The sequence below is a fragment of the Rutidosis leptorrhynchoides genome, chromosome 8, assembly GCF_046630445.1.
Source record: "Rutidosis leptorrhynchoides isolate AG116_Rl617_1_P2 chromosome 8, CSIRO_AGI_Rlap_v1, whole genome shotgun sequence".
NCBI classification, from domain to species: Eukaryota; Viridiplantae; Streptophyta; class Magnoliopsida; order Asterales; family Asteraceae; genus Rutidosis; species Rutidosis leptorrhynchoides.
The window spans coordinates 255,456,479-255,480,054 of NC_092340.1; the positions used below are offsets into that span (position 1 = coordinate 255,456,479).

General features: G+C 35.7%; 1 protein-coding gene across 1 annotated transcript; it reads left to right on the top strand.

Moving 5' to 3' along the window:
- The first annotated feature begins 10,414 nt into the window (after nt 1-10,414).
- Nucleotides 10,415-12,937, top strand: LOC139864908 (laccase-6-like). The gene is made up of 6 exons (XM_071853474.1): nt 10,415-10,474; nt 10,583-10,734; nt 10,827-11,071; nt 11,160-11,288; nt 11,636-12,580; nt 12,807-12,937. The coding sequence occupies exons 1-6, from the start codon at nt 10,415-10,417 to the stop codon at nt 12,935-12,937; spliced, it is 1,662 nt and encodes a 553-aa protein (XP_071709575.1).
- The last annotated feature ends 10,639 nt before the right edge of the window (nt 12,938-23,576 follow it).

The following is a 23,576-nucleotide window of genomic DNA, read 5'->3' on the forward strand; positions in this document are numbered from 1 at the left end:
TACGGGGTTCAACGGACGGAATGTTAAGCTTTGATAATTGAGTGCTCGTGAATATTAACTTTTAGAATGTGTTACTATTATTTCAACTTTGCAAACCTTGTGGTTCGACTTACTTACTTTTACTCACTTACTTACTTAAACCTATGATTTCACCAACGTTTTCGTTGACAGATTCTCTATGTTTTTCTCAGGTCTTGCACGATATGTGATACATGCTTCCGCTCACTATTTGATACTTGCATTGGATGTCGAGTATACATGCATTACTTGGAGCGTCTTTTGACTTTACTTTAAACCGTGTCGCCTAGATTTCAAATGTACTTATAACCTTGTAACTTAACTTTTGGTTGAACAATTCTTGTAAACTTTGAAAACAATCTTTATTTTGAAATGAGGGCGACATATTTTGGTCAAACATTGTCATAAAGACTTATGACCAGGTAATGGGACCCACGTAGTCGACGCCGTCACTTGACGATTTGTCGGGGTCGCTACACTTTTAAATCAAAGTTTATCATAGGTTTTAATTAACTAACCCAAAACAGCCCACGGTGTTACTACGACGGCGTAAATCCAGTTTTACGGTGTCTTTCGTGTTTCCAGGTTTTAAATCATTAAGTTAGCATATCATATAGATATAGAACATGTGTTTAGTTGATTTTAAAAGTCAAGTTAGAAGGATTAACTTTTGTTTGCGAACAAGTTTAGAATTAACTAAACTATGTTCTAGTGATTACAAGTTTAAACCTTCGAATAAGATAGCTTTATATGTATGAATCGAATGATGTTATGAACATCATTACTACCTTAAGTTCCTTGGATAAACCTACTGGAAAAGAAAAAAATGGATCTAGCTTCAACGGATCCTTGGATGGCTCGAAGTTCTTGAAGCAGAATCATGACACGAAAACAAGTTCAAGTAAGATCATCACTTGAAATAAGATTGTTATAGTTATAGAAATTGAACCAAAGTTTGAATATGATTATTACCTTGTATTAGAATGATAACCTACTATAAGAAACAAAGATTTCTTGAGGTTGGATGATCACCTTACAAGATTGGAAGTGAGCTAGCAAACTTGAAAGTATTCTTGATTTTATGTAACTAGAACTTGTAGAATATCTGAAGAACACTTAGAACTTGAAGATAGAACTTGAGAGAGATCAATTAGATGAAGAAGATTGAAGAATGAAAGTGTTTGTAGGTGTTTTTGGTCGTTGGTGTATGGATTAGATATAAAGGATATGTAATTTTGTTTTCATGTAAATAAGTCATGAATGATTACTCATATTTTTGTAATTTTATGAGATATTTCATGCTAGTTGCTAAATGATGGTTCCCACATGTGTTAGGTGACTCAAATGGGCTGCTAAGAGCTGATCATTGGAGTGTATATACCAATAGTACATACATCTAAAAGCTGTGTATTGTACGAGTACGAATACGGGTGCATACGAGTAGAATTGTTGATGAAACTGAACGAGGATGTAATTGTAAGCATTTTTGTTAAGTAGAAGTATTTTGATAAGTGTATTGAAGTCTTTAAAAAGTTTATAAATACATATTAAAACACTACATGTATATACATTTTAACTGAGTCGTTAAGTCATCGTTAGTCGTTACATGTAAGTGTTGTTTTGAAACCTTTAGGTTAACGATCTTGTTAAATGTTGTTAACCCAATGTTTATAATATCAAATGAGATTTTAAATTATTATATTATCATGATATTATCATGTATGAATATCTCTTAATATGATATATATACATTAAATGTCTTTACAACGATAATCGTTACATATATGTCTCGTTTAAAAATCATTAAGTTAGTAGTCTTGTTTTTATATATGTAGTTCATTGTTAATATACTTAATGATATGTTTACTTATCATAGTATCATGTTAACTATATATATATCCATATATATGTCATCATATAGTTTTTACAAGTTTTAACGTTCGTAAATTACCGGTCAACTTGGGTGGTCAATTGTCTATATGAAACATATTTCAATTAATCAAGTCTTAACAAGTTTGATTGCTTAACATGTTGGAAACATTTAATCATGTAAATATCAATCTCAATTAATATATATAAACATGGAAAAGTTCGGGTCACTACACAGGTCAAGTCGATTCACATCTCACTTATTGAGAATGAGACAGTTTGGCTTTGGCCAATTAAGGTTTCCCTAACAAAACCTTTAGAAACTATCCTTCTTTTGTTTATGGTGTTTAGGAATATAAGATGTATGATATGTATGCATCCTTCATGTGGTTGCATTAGCTAGAGGTGCTTTTTTATTTCATATTTATATTTTAAGGCACAATCTGCACCCTTAAGTGTTCCCTCATATCATTTGATGAAGGAGAACCATTAGAATCAGATTCTGCAAGTGTTAACTTTTGTAAACACTTAGTTTGATCTATAACTTGCTTTGTTTTCAAGTGGTCTTATGGATTTAGTCAACATTATTCTACTATGTACTTTTTGTTATAGAATAGAACTCGTGATTATGACTTATTATTCATGTCATATTTATAGATATATCAAACCCTAATAAACCCAAATTAGTCATAACGGACCCTAAGCCCACAATTAGACTTCGGCCATAACATATCTTCTAACACTCCCCGACAGTCCGAACGGCGAAATCGCGAAAGTTCGGACTGGAAAGAAAACAATAAACATAAAAAGAATAAATAAAAACACAAATTTCTCTCTAATTTGTTGTATCGAATTGATTGATATCGCTGATTGGTTGCGTTGCTTGACTGCGTTTCCTTTTCCCTAACGTTTTTTATACGTAGTGGCTTGCTTGCCTACGGATTGAGCAGGACTTGTTTAAATTGATAAAAAGTTTGTATGAAAGAATATGATCGATTGAAAGATTGATTGTTTATTGATATATTGATCTAAGTTGAATTCATGTTTACAAAGAAATATATAGACAAGTATGCTAACAGCTAATTCCCTAATTGGGTAGGCTCCAATAAACATTTTGGAACCCCCATTACATTTGAGGAAATGTGCAGGTTATATCCGTTAACCTTGGTTGCTAGCTGACCACTTTTGCTTAAATCCTAAAAAGGGAAGTGATGAATAAAGAATCTGATCCCAAATATGTCAAAAACCAAATTTGGTTATTTGACTTTGTCTTGTTGCTGTTTGTATTCTAACACTCCCCCTCAAGTTGAATAGTGGGGTTTCCAATGTTCAACTTTCCAAGAACTTCGCTGAAGAGTCTTCCGTTGACAGATTTGGTGAGGATGTCAGCTAGCTGATCTTCAGATCTGATTGATGGAAGGGAAATGATTTCATCATCTAATTTTTGTCTAATAAAATGTCGATCAACTTCCACATGCTTGGTTCGATCATGTTAAACTGGATTTCTGATATGGCAATGGCTGCTTCGTTATCACATAATATCTGAATGCTATCTTCTGGTGGAAATCCGATCTCTTTTAGTAGTTTTCGGGTCCACAATGCTTCTACAACTCTTTTGGCTATCCCTCTAAATTCTGATTCTGCACTTGATAGAGAAACAACCTTTTGTTTCTTGCTTTTCCATGCAACTAAATTACCTCCGACTATTATAAAGAATCCGGATGTAGATCTTCTATCCCCTTTTTCTCCAGCCCAACCTGCATCTGTATATATTTGAGTTCTTAGATGCCCATTTTTCTTGAAAACAATTCCATGTTTCGCTGTTTTTTTCAAATATTTGATGATTCTCATTACGGCTTCCATATGGTGAACTTGTGGTTGATGCATGAATTGACTCACAACTCCAACTGCATGTGCTATATCAGGTCGAGTATGAGCAAGATAGATGAGTTTTCCCACCATCATTCGGTATTGCCCTTTATCAGCAAGATCAGCTTCATCTTCCATATATAGCTTCTGGTTTGAAATCATCGGAGTATCAGCTGGTTTGCAATCAATCATACCTGTTTCTGCAAGAAAATCAAGAACATACTTCTTTTGACAGATAAATATTCCCTGTTGGGATCGTAACACCTCAATCCCCAAAGAATATTTAAGTATGCCCAAGTCTTTCATTTCAAATTCTTTAAATAAGTTTACTTTTAAGTTAGAAATTTCATGTTTATCATTTCCTGTTATTATCATATCATCAACATAGATGATTAAACATGTAATCAAATTTCCTTTTCGTTTAAAAAAGAGAGTATGATCCGAATTACTTTGTTTGAAATCGTATTTTTTCATATATAAAGTAAATCTCCCAAACCAAGCCCGTGGGGATTGTTTTAACCCATATAAAGCCTTTTTAAGTCAACAAACTTCCCTGTTTTTGAAGTTGTCACTGAATCCTGGTGGTGCTTCCATGTAGACTTCTTCCTTTAATTCGTCATGTAGAAAAGCATTCTTCACATCAAATTGGTGAAGTGGCCAGTCTTCATTTGCAGCGATAGATAAGAGAACTCTAATGGTATCAATTTTTGCAACTGGTGAGAAGGTTTTGGAGTAATCTATCCCATACGTCTGAGTGTATCCTTTTGCAACCAGTCGAGCTTTATATCTTTCAATAGTTCCATCTGGTTTATATTTTATCGTAAATACCCATCGACATCACACTGGTTTTTTTCCTTGAGGCATGAGACATTTTTCCCACGTGTTATTATCATTCAAGGCTTTCATTTTAACTTCAATCGCTTCTTTCCAGTTTTTTTAGTTTAGAGCTTGTTCAACAGAATTTGGAATATTTTCAGAGTAAATTGCGGAATTGAACTGATGAGCTTCTTTTGACAGATTTCCCTGTGCTATATTAGCCATAGGATATCTGGATCTTTGCGCTTCTTTTTCTGGAGAATATCGTTTTGGTGGGACACCTCTATTGGCTCTTTGAGGTAAGACATAGCGTTGGGTGGTTTCATCAGAATTTGTGTCAAGGGTTTGATGTTCATTGTTTGAGGAGGTTTCAGTAGTCTCATGGTTTAGTGGGATAGTTTCCGTGGGTTCATGGTCTTGTGTTGGTTGTGTTGGCTCGGGGTTTAGTGTTGGAGTTTGTATAGGTTCAAGGTTTTGTGTTGGCTCGGGCTCTCGTGTTTGAGGTGGTTCAGGGGTTTGTGTTTGAGGTTCAGGGATTTGAGTTTGAGGTATTTGATGTGGTACCCACGTCATCCAACTAAGAGTGTCATTACTTTCATTCTCCCCCTCACTCGTGAGTTGGGTATTGTTGTAAAAATATTCAGTTTCAACAAAATCACAGTTCATTGTGGTAAAAACATGATGCCTTTTTGGACTATAACAACGATATCCTTTTTGGTTTATCCCATAGCCAACCATGACACATTTTTTCGCACATGGATCAAGTTTGGTGCGCTCATGTTTAGGAATGTGAACAAAGACCGAGCACCCAAATATTCGAGGTTCGATGCTAAATGAAGTCGAAAGGGTATGAAATTTGGAAAGGGTATCTTTAGGGGTGTTTGTGCCCAAAACTTTGGTAGGTAAACGATTGATAAGATAAGTGGCAGAAGCAAGAGCTTCAGGCCAAAAACTCTTCGGAATTCAATTAATAATGCTCTTGTCATTTCTAAAAGTAGTCGATTTTTTCGTTCGGCTACGCCATTTTGCTCGGGGGTATGAGCACATGAGGTTTGATGAATAATCCCATTATTTTCGCAAAAAGATTTCATTGATGAGTTCACAAACTCACCCCCATTATCGGATCTTAACATTTGTATGTTTTTATTAAATTGGGTTTGAACCATTTTATAAAAGTGAGAAAATTTCTCAAAAACTTCTGATTTGTGGGTTAGAAAATAAATCCAAGTCATTCGGGTATGATCGTCAATAAATAAGACAAAATATCGAAAATTCTTTCCCCCAACAACCGATACAGGACCCCACACATCAGAATGGATTAAAGCAAAAGGAATTTCTCTCCTAGTGTTACTCGGTTTAAACGTATTTCGGTGACTTTTAGCCAAAATACATGTTTCAAACTTTAACGTAACATTGGATGGAAAGAGATTTGGAAATAGAGAGTGTAAGTATCCGGCAGATGGGTGACCTAACCTCCTATGCCATAACCAAGCTTCCCTCGTAGGTGTTCCGTGAGCGAGCACCACGGTACCTTGTTGGGTTACGTCGTTCACATAGTACAACCCACCCCGTTCGGTACTACGCCCAATAATCTCCCCAGTTCTAATATCTTGAAGGATACAAAAGGTAGGGTGTAGTGAGACAGAACAATTTAGTTCCTTTGTAACGTGGCTAACGGACAACAACTTATGGGATAGGGTTGGAATATATAAACAATTTGATAAGTTCATAGTCGGAGTAATTTCAATGTTTCCACCCCCTTCTACTTGTACAATGCCTCCGTTAGCCGTTTGAATTTTATTGACCCGAGGTTTTGATTGAGCATAAAAATCAGATTTCTCAAAACTCATGGTGTGGGTAGCACCACAATAAAAAATCCATTCGTTATTCTTAACATCATTTGTAACAATATTGGCTTTTCCGATAAAAGATGAAGTTTTGTTAACCTTTTATTTTCGAAAAATTTAGGCTTTTGGACCTTTTTAGCAAAAAACTTTGTCTTTTGGGCCTGACTATTTACCTTTACTTGTGCTGGCCCAACACTAGAAAATGGGTCTTTTACCAACCCATGCTTACTTGGTGGCCCAATCCCCTCACTATGTTCAAATTGTTCTGGCCCATGTCCATCCCAATTCTTTTTTGCCTGGCCCAACTCGGTTTGATTAAAAAAATCATTCCTGTTCCCCACACTTGTTCTATCCGTATCAGTAGGAGTGCTACGCGTGCTCTGCTTTTTCACTTCCCAACAATTTTTATCCCCAAAAAGTTTATCATCCCCAAATCCCACTTTTTCTTTATCAATTAAAGATATAATTGTGATATTCTCATCAGATTTAGATCGTGAAAAACTTTTGGTGTTATTTTCATCTGTTGTAGACCGAACACAGGATTTCCTTATCCCCTTCTGTGTTCTTGATCGATTGGGGTTATCCCCTTTCAATCTAGTCGATTGAGGCCTGGATAGAGGTATGGATTCTAATTTTTCTTCTTCTATCAGTTCTTGTAAGCCTTTGAACCGATTATCATTAATTAATTCAAAGTGATTAGGGTTTACCCCAGTTACTTTGTTTGATTTGAGAACTTTATTAGGGTTTGAAGATGTAATCTTCACCCATTTGGTCGATTTTTGAGGTAATTTAAAGTTTGAGATACCTCTTGTCAGATTCTGAGATGTTTTGGATAAGCCGTTGCCGGTAACCCCATGGTGGCCGCCGGTGGTCTCCATTGTCATCACAACCCTGCCACGTTTCTCCTTGTTCCACCATTTGGGATAACCAATGAGCTTGAAGCATTGAATCACTGTATGATGTAACATACCACAGTACACGCAGTTTAACGGCTGTGGTGGTTTATGATGGTTAATTTTGATTGTTTCTGTTTCGGCAATGATTAAAGGCTTGCAGAGAACTTCAAGGTAACTCCTTTCATTATGAGCTGAGCTGCGTCTAAGATTGACATGGCAGCTTGGATTAATTCTGGGCTACCGTCAATCTTAGACATGGTAGCTATATTCGTGGTAGATGATTGAGCCATAAAACGATTATCTTGATCGAAAGATCGATACCGTTAGCTCTGATACCATGTTTAAATTGATAAAAAGTTTGTATGAAAGAATATGATCGAATGAAAGATTGATTGTTTGTTGATATATTGATCTAAGTTGAATTCATGTTTACAAAGAAATATATAGACAAGTATGCTAACAGCTAATTTCCTAATTGGGTAGGCTCCAATAAACATTTTGGAACCCCCATTACATTTGAGGAAATGTGCGGGTTATATCCGTTAACCTTGGTTGCTAGCTGACCACTTTTGCTTAAATCCTAAAAAGGGAAGTGATGAATAAAGAATCTGATCCCAAATAAGTCAAATAACCAAATTTGGTTATTTGACTTTGTCTTGTTGCTGTTTGTATTCTAACAGGACTTGGGCTTTGAACTTTTATGGCCAATACAATCTTCTTCAACGCTACAAAACAAGAGACTGTTTTTTTTTTTTTTATTCCTCTTTTTTTGGGAGTTTGGAACCTAGTCAAACTAGGCGGCTCAGCCCCACGCCGATTATTGTTATTAGCTTATAGAAAAATTAACAATATAGGAATAATATAATATAATACTAACAATAAAAACAATATTAAAAAGGGATGAAAGCGCAGCAATTTTGATGTATATGTCATGCTGCATGGCGATGTGGCAGTACACCTTTGAGGAGGTCACAACAAAGACTGTAAGACTTGAATAATACGATTTTGATTTGCTTGTTGATAATGAACTCGTTTGCAATGTTTATGATGTTGCTGCCGTGAAAGGTAGGGTAGATTTAGGGTAGTAAGAGATGGTGATAGAAAAATATGACGGGTGGTCTACAGAGGGTTTCAAACCCTAATAAACCCTAATTTATTATAACGGACTCTAAGCCCACAATCTTGGACCATAACATATCTTCTAACACTTTTCATGTACCAGCAATGATACCAGCAATGATAGGTAAATACAAATAGGTATAATGAAGTTCCAAAAGAGAACTACAAAACAAAAGATTGTCTCCAATTAGTTAAGACACAGCATTCACTTCATTAATTATCTCATTTAATAAACATATACAACATATAAGAAACTTTCAACCATTAATAATATAATAAGAAGTTGCTTGGCACTTTGTATTGTATGAATATAAATTACCAACTAATTTTTAAAAATGTTAACACATGCATGATGGATGAGGGCAGCAAACATGAGTCAATTATTTTTATATTTCTTCAACAAACCCAAACCACTTCAACCAAAGATGTTCTTCACACTGAGATTCTAATTTTTATTCCACATTAATATTGAAAAGTTAAGGATAATAATACACCTTCAAACATATTTATCAATAAAACTTGTACAAAGATAATAATAAATAAGAGCACAAACAGGGGAAGGCCTATTGGTGTGTTTTATATAAAAGAATCTTGACATAATCAACAACTTCTACGTATGCATGCATGGGGATGTCCTTGATTGATCTCCAAATGTATTCATTCTTTAAACAATTCAAACTAATTAAGTCTCCTCAACTAATTAATAATCTTTCTTCAATAAAATAATCTAAACTTTTAGGCTTAAAATTTGCCGGGTCACTAGGGGCACTTGCCACCCCCTATCTAAAGCTAGTTCGTCCCTGGTTACAGTTTTGGAATTCTTAAAATACAATGTAACCTTCGCCTGAAAAAGTTAATATTTTTCTCGATAAATACACGAGTAAAAGATGTTACCTCTAATCAGGCCATCAGGGCCGTCCCGTCAATTCTAATTTTTCATATGGGCCTGTTCAATTAATAAAAAAATAGGTCTTTGTGTATACAAAAGTTTTAAATATATGTAAGAATAAGTTCAGTCATACTAAAAAAATTTTGGTTAAGTACTAGCACAATAGGCCTCATTCGACTATGAGCCCTGTGCGAGCGCACGTGTTGCAAGCCCTCAAATCCGCCCGTGGCTCTAATCATGATAACCCACATGGTGATCGCGTACGCTTTATGCAGTTGATGACTCTAGTCAATTCAAAAGTATTGCGGATCACGCTCGTAACTGTTAATTTATGTATTGTGGGTCCACCATTATAACAAGTTTAGTTGGTGAATTGGAAACAAGGGTTACTGTAACAAACCCGAATCAAACTTAAAATCTGAAATGAAAAATCTAGTCAAGATCATATGTTCTTTGAAGTGTAACAAAACCACATGATTATAGATAGTAAAAGAGTCCCTACATTAGCATGCACCAATGGCTTATCATTAATTTTAATAGAATGTCTAACAAAAGGCAAACCACAAACTCGCTTTTTACTCCTTCACTGCAAAGTAAAAAGAAACAAAAAAAAAAAAAAAAAAAAACTGTTTTTTGCTTCCATCAATTAATCTTATTTTATTGATCCTTTCTATGTATACCTTTTTTTAGTATAGTAAATGTATTATATATGTATGAAGCAGGTGTGTAAATTTTAAGTCAAATAAAGAGTTGATGTTGATAGAGTTTTTATGAGATGATGACTAAAAATATGAACAGTCAACACCTCCCAACAACTTATTATTATAAATCCATCTAAAGGGAATCATGAAAACAGACAAACATAATACATCTTTTCAAATCCCTCTTCTTATTTAAAAAATACGTTTTTTAACAAAAAAGGAACATTTTTTTTGCATTAAAAAGGCTCACATCCTTGCTAAGTTGCTATAAGTCTCTCACTTCATTCTTTAAACAAAATTAGTCTCCAACAAGTGTAAGTAAACATGGAGAATTTAGTCCATTTATTCAAATATGTCCTAATAAGTTTACTATTTGTTTGTTCAAATAACATGCTTCATGTCATGGCACAATGGCCAAAGGGAGGATCAACCAGGTTCTATGACTTTAAGGTCTCACTTTCTTCTCCCTTATTACACACATAAACATTTAAGACATACTATTTTTACTTTTTTTTCTAAGTTTAAGTTAATACTAATGATGAAAATGGTGATATATAGGTCCAAATGCTAAAGGTGAACAAACTTTGTGGCACCACAAATATTGTAACCATCAACCAAATGTATCCTGGACCGGTGGTTTACGCCCAAGAAGATGATCGCGTTATTGTCAAACTTACTAACGAGACGCCCTATAATGCCACAATTCACTGGTATAATTCCGACGTTTTATATTTACTTCAACGCTTTTACTTTAACTGATAATCTAATCCGTATCTTTAATCTCTAATAAAATATATACTAGGCATGGTGTTAGACAGAAACTGTCGTGCTGGTCAGACGGTCCGTCTTACATTACTCAGTGCCCAGTTCAATCCGGACAAACTTTCACTTACGAGTTCACGTTAGTGAAACAAAAAGGAACACTTTTCTGGCATGCTCATTTTTCATGGCTTCGAGCCACCGTTTATGGTGCCCTTATCATCTACCCAAAAAAGGGTGTTCCTTACCCTTTTAAATACCCTTATGAAGAACATACCATTCTCTTAGGTAAGTCAAATTTGATTCATGTGATACATATATAGATTGTAAACAAAAGTGGCGAAATATCCTAATTTTTTTTCTTCTATTTGTGAAGGGGAGTATTGGCAGAGAGATCTTGTACAGCTTGAGAGAAATGTTACCGCTAGTGGTGGTGGTGCTCCGATAGCGGACGCGTACACCATCAACGGTCATCCAGGCCCCAACTACAACTGCTCCGCAAACGGTACTTTTTGATCAATTGGGTAGTGATCCGTACACCACTAAATTTTATCCATAAATCAGATAAACTGTTTTAAAAGGTTGTATAGTATAATATTATAATGTAGGAATAACTTTGATGGTTTACTGATCATCGCCCATTTCAATATGGGTCGTGATATTTACAATATTACTTTTGATACATACACCAAAACTGTGCAACGTTTATTTGAATAATAAGGAATAGTATGTATAATAATGATGGTGTAAATATCACCACACTATTAGCTTAAATCAAATGGGAAGTTGATCTAGTTTATAATATGTTTTTTAATGTTAATATTATTTAATTTAATTCCTTTCTTTTTGCAGATGTGTACAAGATTGATGTTGTACCAGGAAAAACCTACATGTTAAGGCTTATCGGGGCGCTTCTAAACATGGAAAGCTTCTTCTCAATTGCTAACCACAAACTAACGATAGTTGAAGCGGATGGCGCATACACTAAACCATTCACCACTGACCGGGTCATGCTCGGACCTGGTCATACCGTAAACGTATTGGTCACAGCCGATCAAAAGATAGGACGATATTCTATGGCCATGGGCCCCTACATGTCGGCTCAAAACGTTCCATTCCAAAACATAACATCAATTGCTTACTTTCAGTATTTAGGCGCAACACCAAATAGTGAGGCCGTACCAGCTTCTTTACTACCTAGGTTTAACGATAATCTTGCAGTTAAAACCATAATGGACGGGTTAAAAAGTCTTGAAATTGGTAACGTCCCGAAAGAGATAGATACAAATCTCTTCTTTACAATCGGGCTTAATGTCAATAAGTGCACATCGAAAAACCCGAAACAAAACTGTCAAGGTGTTAATGGTGGTGTAATGGCGGCTTCTATGAATAACAATAGTTTCGTTAAACCTAATATTTCGCTCCTACAAGCTTATTATGAGCACATCAATGGTCATTTCACTGAAGATTTTCCCGGGTCACCACTAAAATTTTACGACTTTGTTAATGGTGCGCCAAATACGCCTCCTAATAATACAGGGTCAGTGTACGGAACTAGAACAAAAGTTCTTGAATACGGGAGCCGGATCCAACTCATATTGCAGGACACGGGAACATTGACAACTGAAAACCACCCGATTCATCTTCACGGGTATAGCTTTTATGTGGTTGGGTATGGGAGCGGGAACTACAACCCGCAAACCGCATCTTTTAACTTGGTGGACCCACCTTATATGAACACAATCGGTGTTCCCGTTGGCGGATGGGCTGCAATAAGATTTGTTGCAGATAATCCAGGTACATACACAAACACACTAAGAACTTCAGTAACTTTTATATAATTTAAGGATTTTGCTAACGACAACCATTAAAGCTGTTGTTAACATGCTTTATATTTTGGTACCATCTGATAATCACCAGTTAAAAAGTATTTGATAAATGTTGTATACAATGATTTAATGCATATTAATGACATCCCTTAGCAAAATACATAATTTAAATGTTTATTTTGGAATGTTTTTAGGGGTTTGGTTTATGCATTGTCACTTGGAGATACATTTGACATGGGGATTGGCGGTCACGTTGATAGTGAAGAACGGCCAAGGACCACTAGAGACGCTTCCTCATCCGCCAGCTGATATGCCTCGTTGTTAATTATGTTGTTAAGATTATGATCTTTTCTTAAGTAAAAGATTCTTTCAAACAAGTGTGCATTAAGTGTGATTTCATTTTCTTAGAACGGGTCGGTCTTCTATTGTGTTAAACGACTCATGTTTCATTGAAATAAAATTAAAAGTTCTGATGATATTTCAAATATATTACATCCTTAATTAGTCTGTTATGTGGTCATTCAAAATGGATTAAAGTACTGTAGTTAGTGAAAGCTAGTGTACCTAAACATTATTAAAAGCAACAAGTAACTCAATAATCATAACAGTTGAAAAATAACACTAATCAGGAATTATTTAATTAATGATTTTTATAGTAACGACGGCTTAACTATTTGCGAAAAAGGATCAAAGGGTTGACCTTTACTGATATCCAAGAGATCTCTTCACTTGCAATCTGTCTTGAGAAGGTTTTTGTTCATTATTCTTCAAATTTAAGCACTCAACCTGTGCACAACGTATATCCTACAATTGTATTAGTAACTAAACAACTAATATAAAATTATAAATACAAAACCATGAAAGAACATGGACCTGTTCAGGGTCTAGAACCAACAACCAAAAAGCTTCCACGGGCAAGACTGAAAGGTCCAATGAGCTTGGCACTTGAGTCAATTGGTTCCCAAGTGGGTTCGGTCCAAAGTACAGGCTCAAAAGATTAATCAGAAATAACCACGGGTGGTGGCCTAGTGGTAAAGATTTGGTCTCTATGTGTAAAAATACCCAAAGGTCCCAAGTTCGAATCCTAGGAGCAAAAAATATACCCCTTTGTGGCCACTGAGGTTCACCTGCGATGACTCGGGGCTATCTGCAAAGTGGCTGGTCGCCCAGTGATTGTTTGGCTAGCAAAACGGGTCGCATACGAAGGCTAATCCAAAAAAAAAAAAAGAAAAAAAAGATTATCCAGAAATACAAGTCACATTTAGTGTAACATTCGAAACATGAAAGATTGAAACAAAGAACACATTGGGCAATAAAAGTTTCAAGCTTACATCAATCGATGTGTTTGGTATTGAATATTTCAAATGTTTATCAAGTCTTATAAACGCCAAAACACACTTTTAAGTGTTCAGAAACCTGTATTTTAGCTTATTTCAGGCAAGATTATTCTTTGTTAAGCAGTTTGAAAACCCTTATTTGAAACACCATAAGCACTTATTTGTATACAATCCCAAACACCCAATGATATTGTGATATATATATATATATATATATATATATATATCTATATATATATATATATATATATATATATATATATATATATATATATATATATATATATATATATATATATATATATATTTTTTGTTTGTATAGAAGCAGTTATAAAATTTGGACTACCTGAAGTGAACAAAAAAGTATTAGAACAAAGCTTAAAAAAAAACTGAACTTATTTGGGCTTCAAAAACTATATATATATATATATATATATATATATATATATATATATATATATATATATATATATATATATATATATATATATATATATATATATATATATATATATACACACTATATAGGGGCAGGATCAATGGGGAAGTAACCAATCGGGGGAAGCAAATTTTTTTTTTTTTCGTTTTTTAATTTATTTTTTTTCCGGCATCAAGATCACATGAAAATATGAACATTTAGAAGAGACACTTTGTGATGAATGTTATTATTTAGGCGGGAAAACGATCGACAAAAATAACATTCAAGATAATATTGTTCGTGAAGAATATGAACGTTTTTTTCCCCATGTTTTGTGAAGTAAAATTTAGCCCGATTTAGAGTTTAGGGTTTAGGGTTTAGGGTTTAGGGTTTAGGGTTTGGTGTTTTGGGTTTATTCCATAAACTCAAAATACCAAACCCTAAACCAATAAACCCAAAACACCAAACCCTAAACCCTAAACCCTAAACTCTAAACCGTTCGTGTTAAAAACTCAATTTAAATCCTAAATCTAAACCCTAAATCTAAACCCTAAACCCTAAATTTCTAAACCCTAATATCTAAACCCTATAAACCCTAATATCTAAACCCTAATATCGAAACCCCAATAGCTAAAACCTCAAAATACGCTCGAAAAACACGATAATTGTCATATATTACTTCTTCGGGCGTTTTCCCGCCAAAATAAAAACATTTATCACAAAGTGTCTCTACTAAATGTTCATATTTTCATCTCATCTATAATGTTCGTGAACAAAGTTTTTTAAAAAAACGAAATTTTTTTTTTTTGCTTCCCCCCGCTTCCCCCTGAATGGTTACTTCCCTCTTGATCCTACCACTATATATATATATATATATATATATATATATATATATATATATATATATATATATATATATATATATATATATATATATATATATATATATATATATATATATATATAGTAGAGTGATCAAATGAGAACCATTTTTAGAATGAGAACTCTGAGAACTAGGTATTCGAGCAAAAAAAATTACGCGACCGAACAAAAAATTGCCATAGTCTAGCAATTTTAATTTTTTGTCTTTTAGATGCATTGTTTGCTTGGTTCTACATTTTATGTAGAACATGATGTAGAACATGCTGTTCTACACTTGTTCTACATCAAATTTCATCAAATTAAGTTAGGGTTTAGATTTAGGGTTTAAATTTAGGGTTTTAGGGTTTAGATTTTAGGGTTTAGATTTAGGGTTTAGAATGAGTTTTTTACACGAACGGTTTAGAGTTTAGGGTTTAGGGGCTAGGGTTGAGGGTTTACGGAGTAAACCCGAAAACCCTAAACCCTAAACTCTAAATCGGGCTAAATAAAAAAAAAGTTGATTTAAAAAAAAAAAAAAAACATGTGAAATTCGAACAAAAAGGTGAAATTCGAAACAAAAAATGTATGATTCGAACAAAAATGCTTCAATTGGAACTAATTTTCGTTCTACAATTTTGTAGAACCGAACAAAATAATTGTAGAACCGAACAAAAACGGGAAATTAGAACAAATTTTGTGAAATTCGAACAATTTTAGATTCTACATTTTTGTAGAACATGGAGGAATTCGAACAAAAATTAGGAAATTAGAACAAAAATATGTAGAACATGATATGTAGAACAGAAATGTAGAACAAAAATTGATTTTGTGCTTTTGATTTTTTGTTCGACTTCATTCAAAATTGTTCGGCCGCGTCACTTTTTTGCTCGAATTTGAGTTCTCAGGTTCTCACAGTAGAATAGTTCTCTGTGGATCTCTCCCATATATATATATATATATATATATATATATATATATATATATATATATATATATATATATATATATATATATATATATATATATATATATATATATATATATATATATATATATATATATATATATATATATATATATATATATATATATATATATATATATATATATATATATATATATATATATATATATATATATATATATATATATATATATATATATATATATATATATATATATATATTTCAGCAAGTGGCCAATGATTTAGATCATCAACCTGAAGTTAAAATCCTTATCCATAATCAATCAAGATTCAATTTTTATATAATATTGTTAAAGATCATAGTCTGTATTAATTTGAATTTTATTTGTTGCATCTTAAAATCCCCTGACACAATCAAAATTATATAAATTCATAGAAATATGTGTTTAAAATCAACAAACACCATAGCTTTAAGTTTGAAATAAACACCTGAAAACAACCGTCAGATTAGCATTAGCAGGCATGACATTTTTTTTTTTTTTTTTGTCGACTGTAATTATAGAACCCTAAATTTTAGAGCATGTAATAAGTAAAGAAATTAAATATAAAAAGTATGTATGTATAAATACGTACGAGCTGATTCCATGGCGCTGTTAGGGTGTCCATTTCCTGATTACCGTTTTCTCGGAGGTAGCTGAATTGAGTTTAAAGGGGACTAAACTAACCGTTGCGATCATCTCCCGTTTCGATTATGCCGATGCAGCGATAATAACCCCGCCCCCATCACTGCCCGGGAGGAAACCTTGAAACCGATCCAAAGACACGGTCAAGTAAAACCCCCTCCCCTTTACCCCCAAACGATATGGGAAAGGTGTCATGAGTGGATACTTCATGGCAGAGATGAAATTGTGTTTTTAATATGTTGCCAACGGAGGTCGAACTCCTGACCTTCCCTAAAGGAGGCAGGTCACCAACCGCTAGACCACATCACAACTTCAATTGAGTTTAAATGTTATGGGTAAGTTGTGTCATTGTTACATAGTACAAGGAGTTATCTTAAACTTCTTAATAAGGACTAGGATTGTAAATGAGTCGAGCTACTCGAGCTCGTGTAACATCCCGCGTTTTTTTTTTCCGTTAAATTTATTTTTAACACCGTCTTTTTCTTTTAAATAATACCTTTCGTTATTTAAATTCGTAGTTTCCGTTGACTAACGTTCATAATAATTCCTTCATTTAATTATAACATCTCTCGTTAACTTGCGTTTTAAAAATATTCGATCGGTTAAATCCCGCACCCGCTTTGAAACTCGAGGGACCGGAGTTGCCAAATGGGCAAACTAGTTGACTAGGTCAACTAGTCAACCCATTTCATCCATTCCATCATCTCCCTCATCCCTTTTCTCTCCATCTCAAGAACACACACACAAACCCATTCCATTCATTCATCATCTAAATTCAATCTTGGAAGCTCACAACAAATCCGATTACATATTTGGAATCCTCTCTTCATCCTCTACAATTTGATACCAACTTCATCTCGTTTGGGTAACATTTCTAAAACTCTAGATTTCTCTAAATTCGTGTTTTTGATTTGAAATGGTGTTAGTTAGTGTCTATGGCTCGAGTCTAACATGAATATATGTTTGGTTTGCTCGATTTGTTGTTTTTGGAGTAACTAGCATGAACTTGAAATGGGTGTGCTTAATCCTTGATTTTGGATGAGTTAATGTTGTTAGATTGTTAAAGTGCATGTTTTAATTGTGTTACTAGTATCACTAGCTTCGTTTTGATGCGTAGGTTGATTAAGAAAACTTCAAAAACATGAATATTGATTTTGTGATGTTTGACTAGGGTTTGATAGTTCTTGACATGAACTTTTGATGCTTGAATGCCATGGAATGTTAATTGTTAGTGATTAGTTGTAATGTATGCTTAATTACCTTCGAAACGGCATATCGTATGTGTAAATTGGATTCCCGAAACTTAAAATGCAATTGATGAACTTGAAACTTTGAAAATGGACTTTTAAACGATCACTTGACGAGAAATCGGTTATGGAAAATGTTGTTTTTATTTGATGAAACATGTTTAGTTGTGTTCCTTGTCAAAAGAGCTTTCCAACGGTATAAGATACGCTTCCTAATTGTTTACGGTTTGAGTTTTGCGTTTGTTTGAAATTTTACCAAGCCTTGAACAAGTGAAACAGGCCAGGGACCAGGCCACGGCCATTGTCGCGCCGCGGAGCAATTTGTCGCGCCGTGGCCCAAAGGGTGATTTTAGAACATGTTTTTCAAGCTTTCTGACCTTCAACATAGGCATTTGTCGCACCGCGGAGCAATTTGTCGCGCCGTGACAATTGCCTGTTTCATCCGAACTTCAGCAAACTTGTTTTGGCCATAACTTTTTGACCGTAACTCCGTTTTCGATGAATCAAATATCGTTGGAAACGTAATAAGATTTCCTTTCTAATGGTAAGGTTTTGAAATGTCAACTCAAACTTTATTACAATCGTTCTAACATGCTTTTATACTTGATTCTTGCATGAAACTTGACAACGTGATTCACATGCTATACTATTCGAGTCGTAACGAGCCATAGGACTAATTGAACACATTTCACCCGACCTTGTGTCGTAACCGGTTAATTGATATAACTTACTTGTTTAGGTCAAGGCTAAGCAACTTTCATGCACACGTTTACTTGTTGAAGTACTTTTATACTCGTGCACTCGAGGTGAGATCATAGTCCCACTTTTTCAATCACTTTTATTCTTTACATCGTGGGCTGAGAAACACATACATTTCATACTTATTTGCTTATCATGCTTTTACATTGTGAACAAATACGAATACAAAGATGCATACGAGTTTGAACAAAAGTCCTCAATCCAATTATCATTAGTTCCACTTGCAGGGTGTAAGTGTAAGCGTGTAATTATGTTGTGTGGCCATACGGGTTTAACAAACCCTCATTCAGACGGTTCGCTACCGTTAGTGAATGAAATATAATTTCAACAATGTATAGTGTAAGTTCTAACACTAAATTCAAAATTCAGAGGGAAGATTCGGTTAAGCCTTGATAATTGGGTGCTCGTGATACAAATACTATTTTGGAATGTGAATGATTCTGGTTGAGCAATTCTTAAAGAACCTTGTGGTTCAATACAATTTACTTACTAAACCTATGATTTCACCAACGTTTTCGTTGACAGATTTTTCTATGTTTTTCTCAGGTCTTGCACGATATGTGATACATGCTTCCGCTCATTATTTTGATACTTGCATTGGATGTCGAGTATACATGCTTTTCATGGAGCGTCTTTTGACTTTACTTTAAACCATGTCGCCTAGATTTCAATCGTACTTATAACGTTGTAACTTAACTTTTGGTTGAACAATTCTTGTAAACTTTGAAACAATCTCTATTTTGAAATGAAGGCGACATATTTTGGTCAAACATTATCTTAAAGACTTATAATCAGGTAATGGGACCCACGTAGCCGACGCCGTCACTTGACGATTTGTCGGGGTCGCTACAGGTGGTATCAGAGCTGGTTTAACCTTAGCCGTAAAGGTAGTCACGCGCGCCGGCTGTCAGGCCGGGCACTCATACGGACTATGCTTTTTGGCGGGTTAATCGTAGAGGGGGTTCTCACAGTGTTACCTGTGACGAAGCATTGGCTCTTACCCCTTGCGATCCCTTGGAATTTGAGGGTTGGCAGTTTGGCAGAAATGCGGGCCGTAAAATCAGTGTCTGAGGTACACTCAGTGGTCACCAAGCGGTTAGCTGGAAAGGCACTGGGTGGGTTTCTACCCCATCTGTCGCTACAGGTGGTATCAGAGCCTTGGTTGTAGGGATTTAGAGTTCATTTGTGTCCACCCCGAGTCATAGGGTACATAGGTGAATCTAGACTACAACCGGCATATAGACAGAAGTAGGAATTACTTGACTATTTGTGCATTTATACTCGAACTCTTCTATCATATCTAACTCGTATTCGATCTTGATCTTACGTTGATAAATTTTGTTGACGCGCCACCTTGACTTTATGAAGTAATGTTAAATGCACATGAGAATCAGGGTAATATAATTTCCGGGATTATATTACGGTGATTCATATGGACATTCCGACATTATGACATAAAGAATTTAAGGCGAGTCAAGGAAAATTTTCTCTACATCATCATTCCATATCATGATTAGTATTATTGAGAATACTAATCAACGATATTCTTGTGTCTTGAAGGAACAATGCCTCCCCGTCGCGGGCCACGTAATGAAACTTCCGAACAAGTTTTTCAACGCATGATAGCCGCCGCCATAGGTGCGGCTATGGCTAGTATCTCCTCCGACATCAATAACAACCACAACCACAATAACCATGGAGCCGGTAATTCAAACGAGGGTTGCTCCTACAAAACTTTCATGGGGTGCAAACCTCACACCTTCGATGGGATCGGAGGACCGGTTGTGCTCACCCGATGGTTTGAGCAAACAGAAGCCGTTTTTAGCATAAGCGGTTGTCGGGACCAAGACAAAGTCAAATATTCCACCCACACTTTTGCCGGTATCGCCCTCACATGGTGGAATACGTATGTGCTGTCGGTGGGTATCAATGAAGCCCACACACTCTCATGGGCCGACTTAAAGAAAAAGATGATCACCGAATACTTCCCGCGCGAAGAGACCCGTAAGCTCGAACACGAACTAAGAACTTTAAAAGCGGTCGGGAATGACCTTAAGGCCTATAATCAACGATTCTCCGAACTTGCTTTGATGTGCCCAAATCTTGTGAACCCCGAATCTTTAAGGGTTGAACTTTACATGGATGGTCTCCCCAAGAGCATCAAACAAGGAGTAATGTCATCCAAACCCGCTAACCACCAAGAGGCTTTGAATATGGCCCGCCAATTGATTGAAACAGTGGACGAGATTGAAGTGCCGGCACGTAAAGCCGAGGATAAGTCGGGTGACAACAAAAGAAAATGGGAAGCCCCCCAATCAAGCAATTACAACAACCCCGCCAAGCAGCCCTTCATCCCCAACGGCAAGAAAGGTTATACCGGACACCTACCGTATTGTAACGAGTGCTACAAACATCATTTAGGTGAATGTGGCAAACCATTTTGCTTGAAGTGTCAAAGAAGTGGCCATGTAGCCCACGATTGTAGGAATACCGCTCCCGTCGCCCAAAAGGAGCACAATGCACCCAAGACGGGTGTTTGTTTTGAATGTGGCCAACCGGGTCATTTTAGGAGTGCGTGCCCAAACAAGAAAATCAACCCCAACGCACGCCGTTGAACTTACAACATCGACACCTAGGATGCCCGAGACGATGAGGGACTAGTCACGGGTACGTTTCTTCACAACAAACCGTATATTTCATACTTATTCGATTCGGTTACCGCTAGACGTATTACAACCGAGGCTTTGACTTGTACTCTTTACATTCCACCTTTTTCCCCTAGATACTACTTAGACGATTTAAGTGACCGACGGAAAAATGTTGTGTGCCTATAAATTTTATTAGAGGAAATACGTTAAGACTTTTGACTTGACACCTATAGAACTAGGGAGCTCGGAACCTATTCGTAAAAAAAAAAAAAAAAAAAAAAAAAAAATGTGTTTCCCCATCATCTTGTATAGATTATTGTGAACTGAGTAATTTTCGGTTGGAAACCGATACCCTCTCCCTCGCATCCATGACCTCATGATTATTTGCACGAATCCCGTATGTTCCAAATCGACCTCCGTTCCGGTTATCATCAATTGGGGGTTAAGTGAGACGATGTCTCCTAAGCCACTTTCCGAACTCGCAACGTTAGTTGTAAAACTCTCTTAGTACCGTTTGATTTATTTAGGGCTCGCCCGTATCCATAAACCTCTTGAACCGCGTATGCAAATTCATATAGACTAATCTGTTATTGTATTTATAGATGACATCTTAACTTATTTAAGTACAGAAGGAAAACGAACAACATCACCATCTTACGCTCGAACTTTTGAGAAAAGAGCAACTTTATACCAAATTCTCCGAGTGAGAATTTCTGTTGAACGAAGTCCAATTTTCTAGACCATGATGTTAATGGTCAAGGCATTACAATTAATCTCGAAATCAAGCCACATGTAATCAGGAAACTCTCCCAACTCAGACTTGTATTCGTAAAATCTTAGATCTCGCCTGTTATCACCGAAGATTCATTTCTGACTTTTCTCGTGTTACCCGACTTTTACACTCGTTAACTCACTAAGGGAAAACTTTAAACCTCTCCGTGTTCGAACATTGAGCGTGATTCTTCACACCAACATTTCTAGTTAAAATCGTATAGCAACAGATGGAACTCAAACATGGAAATATTTCTACATGAACGCCGAAAGGCATACTCTCTCGACTCAAAATTTACGTAACTAAAATTCGTTATTTTGCACGAAGAATTCGAATACTAAACTGTAGATCCGATCAACTTTCTCGTCATCACGTACCACACACATACCTCTGTTATTTCACCGTTACTGTCTGATATTACTGGAATTTAAGATAACACACAATCCAACGATACTTCACTCTTCTTTGACTTAACGTCCTTGTGTTTCTGATAATCGGCCAACTATTATTCAACCCCGAACTATACAACTACGTGTACTATCTTGTTTCTCTTCCAGACTTCAATTTTCGACAACTAGAGGCGCGTTATGGCAACCTCGAGATGTAAGCTCATCCTATTCTCAGTCCTCATTTCACTCCTATCTTTATCGCTCGCATTTCTGTTTAAGGAAACTCCTTGTGACATTTCTCCATGGATAGAGAAATTCCTCATATTATATTAGTATTCGCCACGAGGGTGAATAGTCCTAACGAACATTTTTCGAACCCTAACTGGCTTGTTCAAACATATCTTAGGAGATTCTATTCCAACACGGTGTATCTTTGTCAATTATTCTGTATCGAAATACTCGTTTCACTTCTAGTTTTACAAGAAACCTTGGGAACCCGCTTAGACATGAGTACCGCGTACCACCCACAAACTGACGAACCGAGCAAACGAACGATTTACGTCTTGGAAAGACATCTCACAAACTCGTATTGTCACCTTTAGTAGATCACTCTTACAACAGTAGTTACCACTCGTGTGTTCACGCGCACTTTTCGAAACCTTATATGACCGCTAATGTCATACCCCTGTTCATCTAACCAAAGCATCAACCACCGAAATCTGAACTCCATCAAGAAACAACAATTGAGATCGTTCAAGTCCGAGAAGGGCTCGAGACAACCCATTGTCGCCAGAAGAGTTATACCAAACTTAGAGGAGAACCTCACAAATCCCAGTGTGTAACCGCGTAATATTGAGAACCCGCACCTTGGAAGGGTGTAATCCGTTTCGGGAATCAGGGAAAGTTAAACCCGCGACATGTTAAC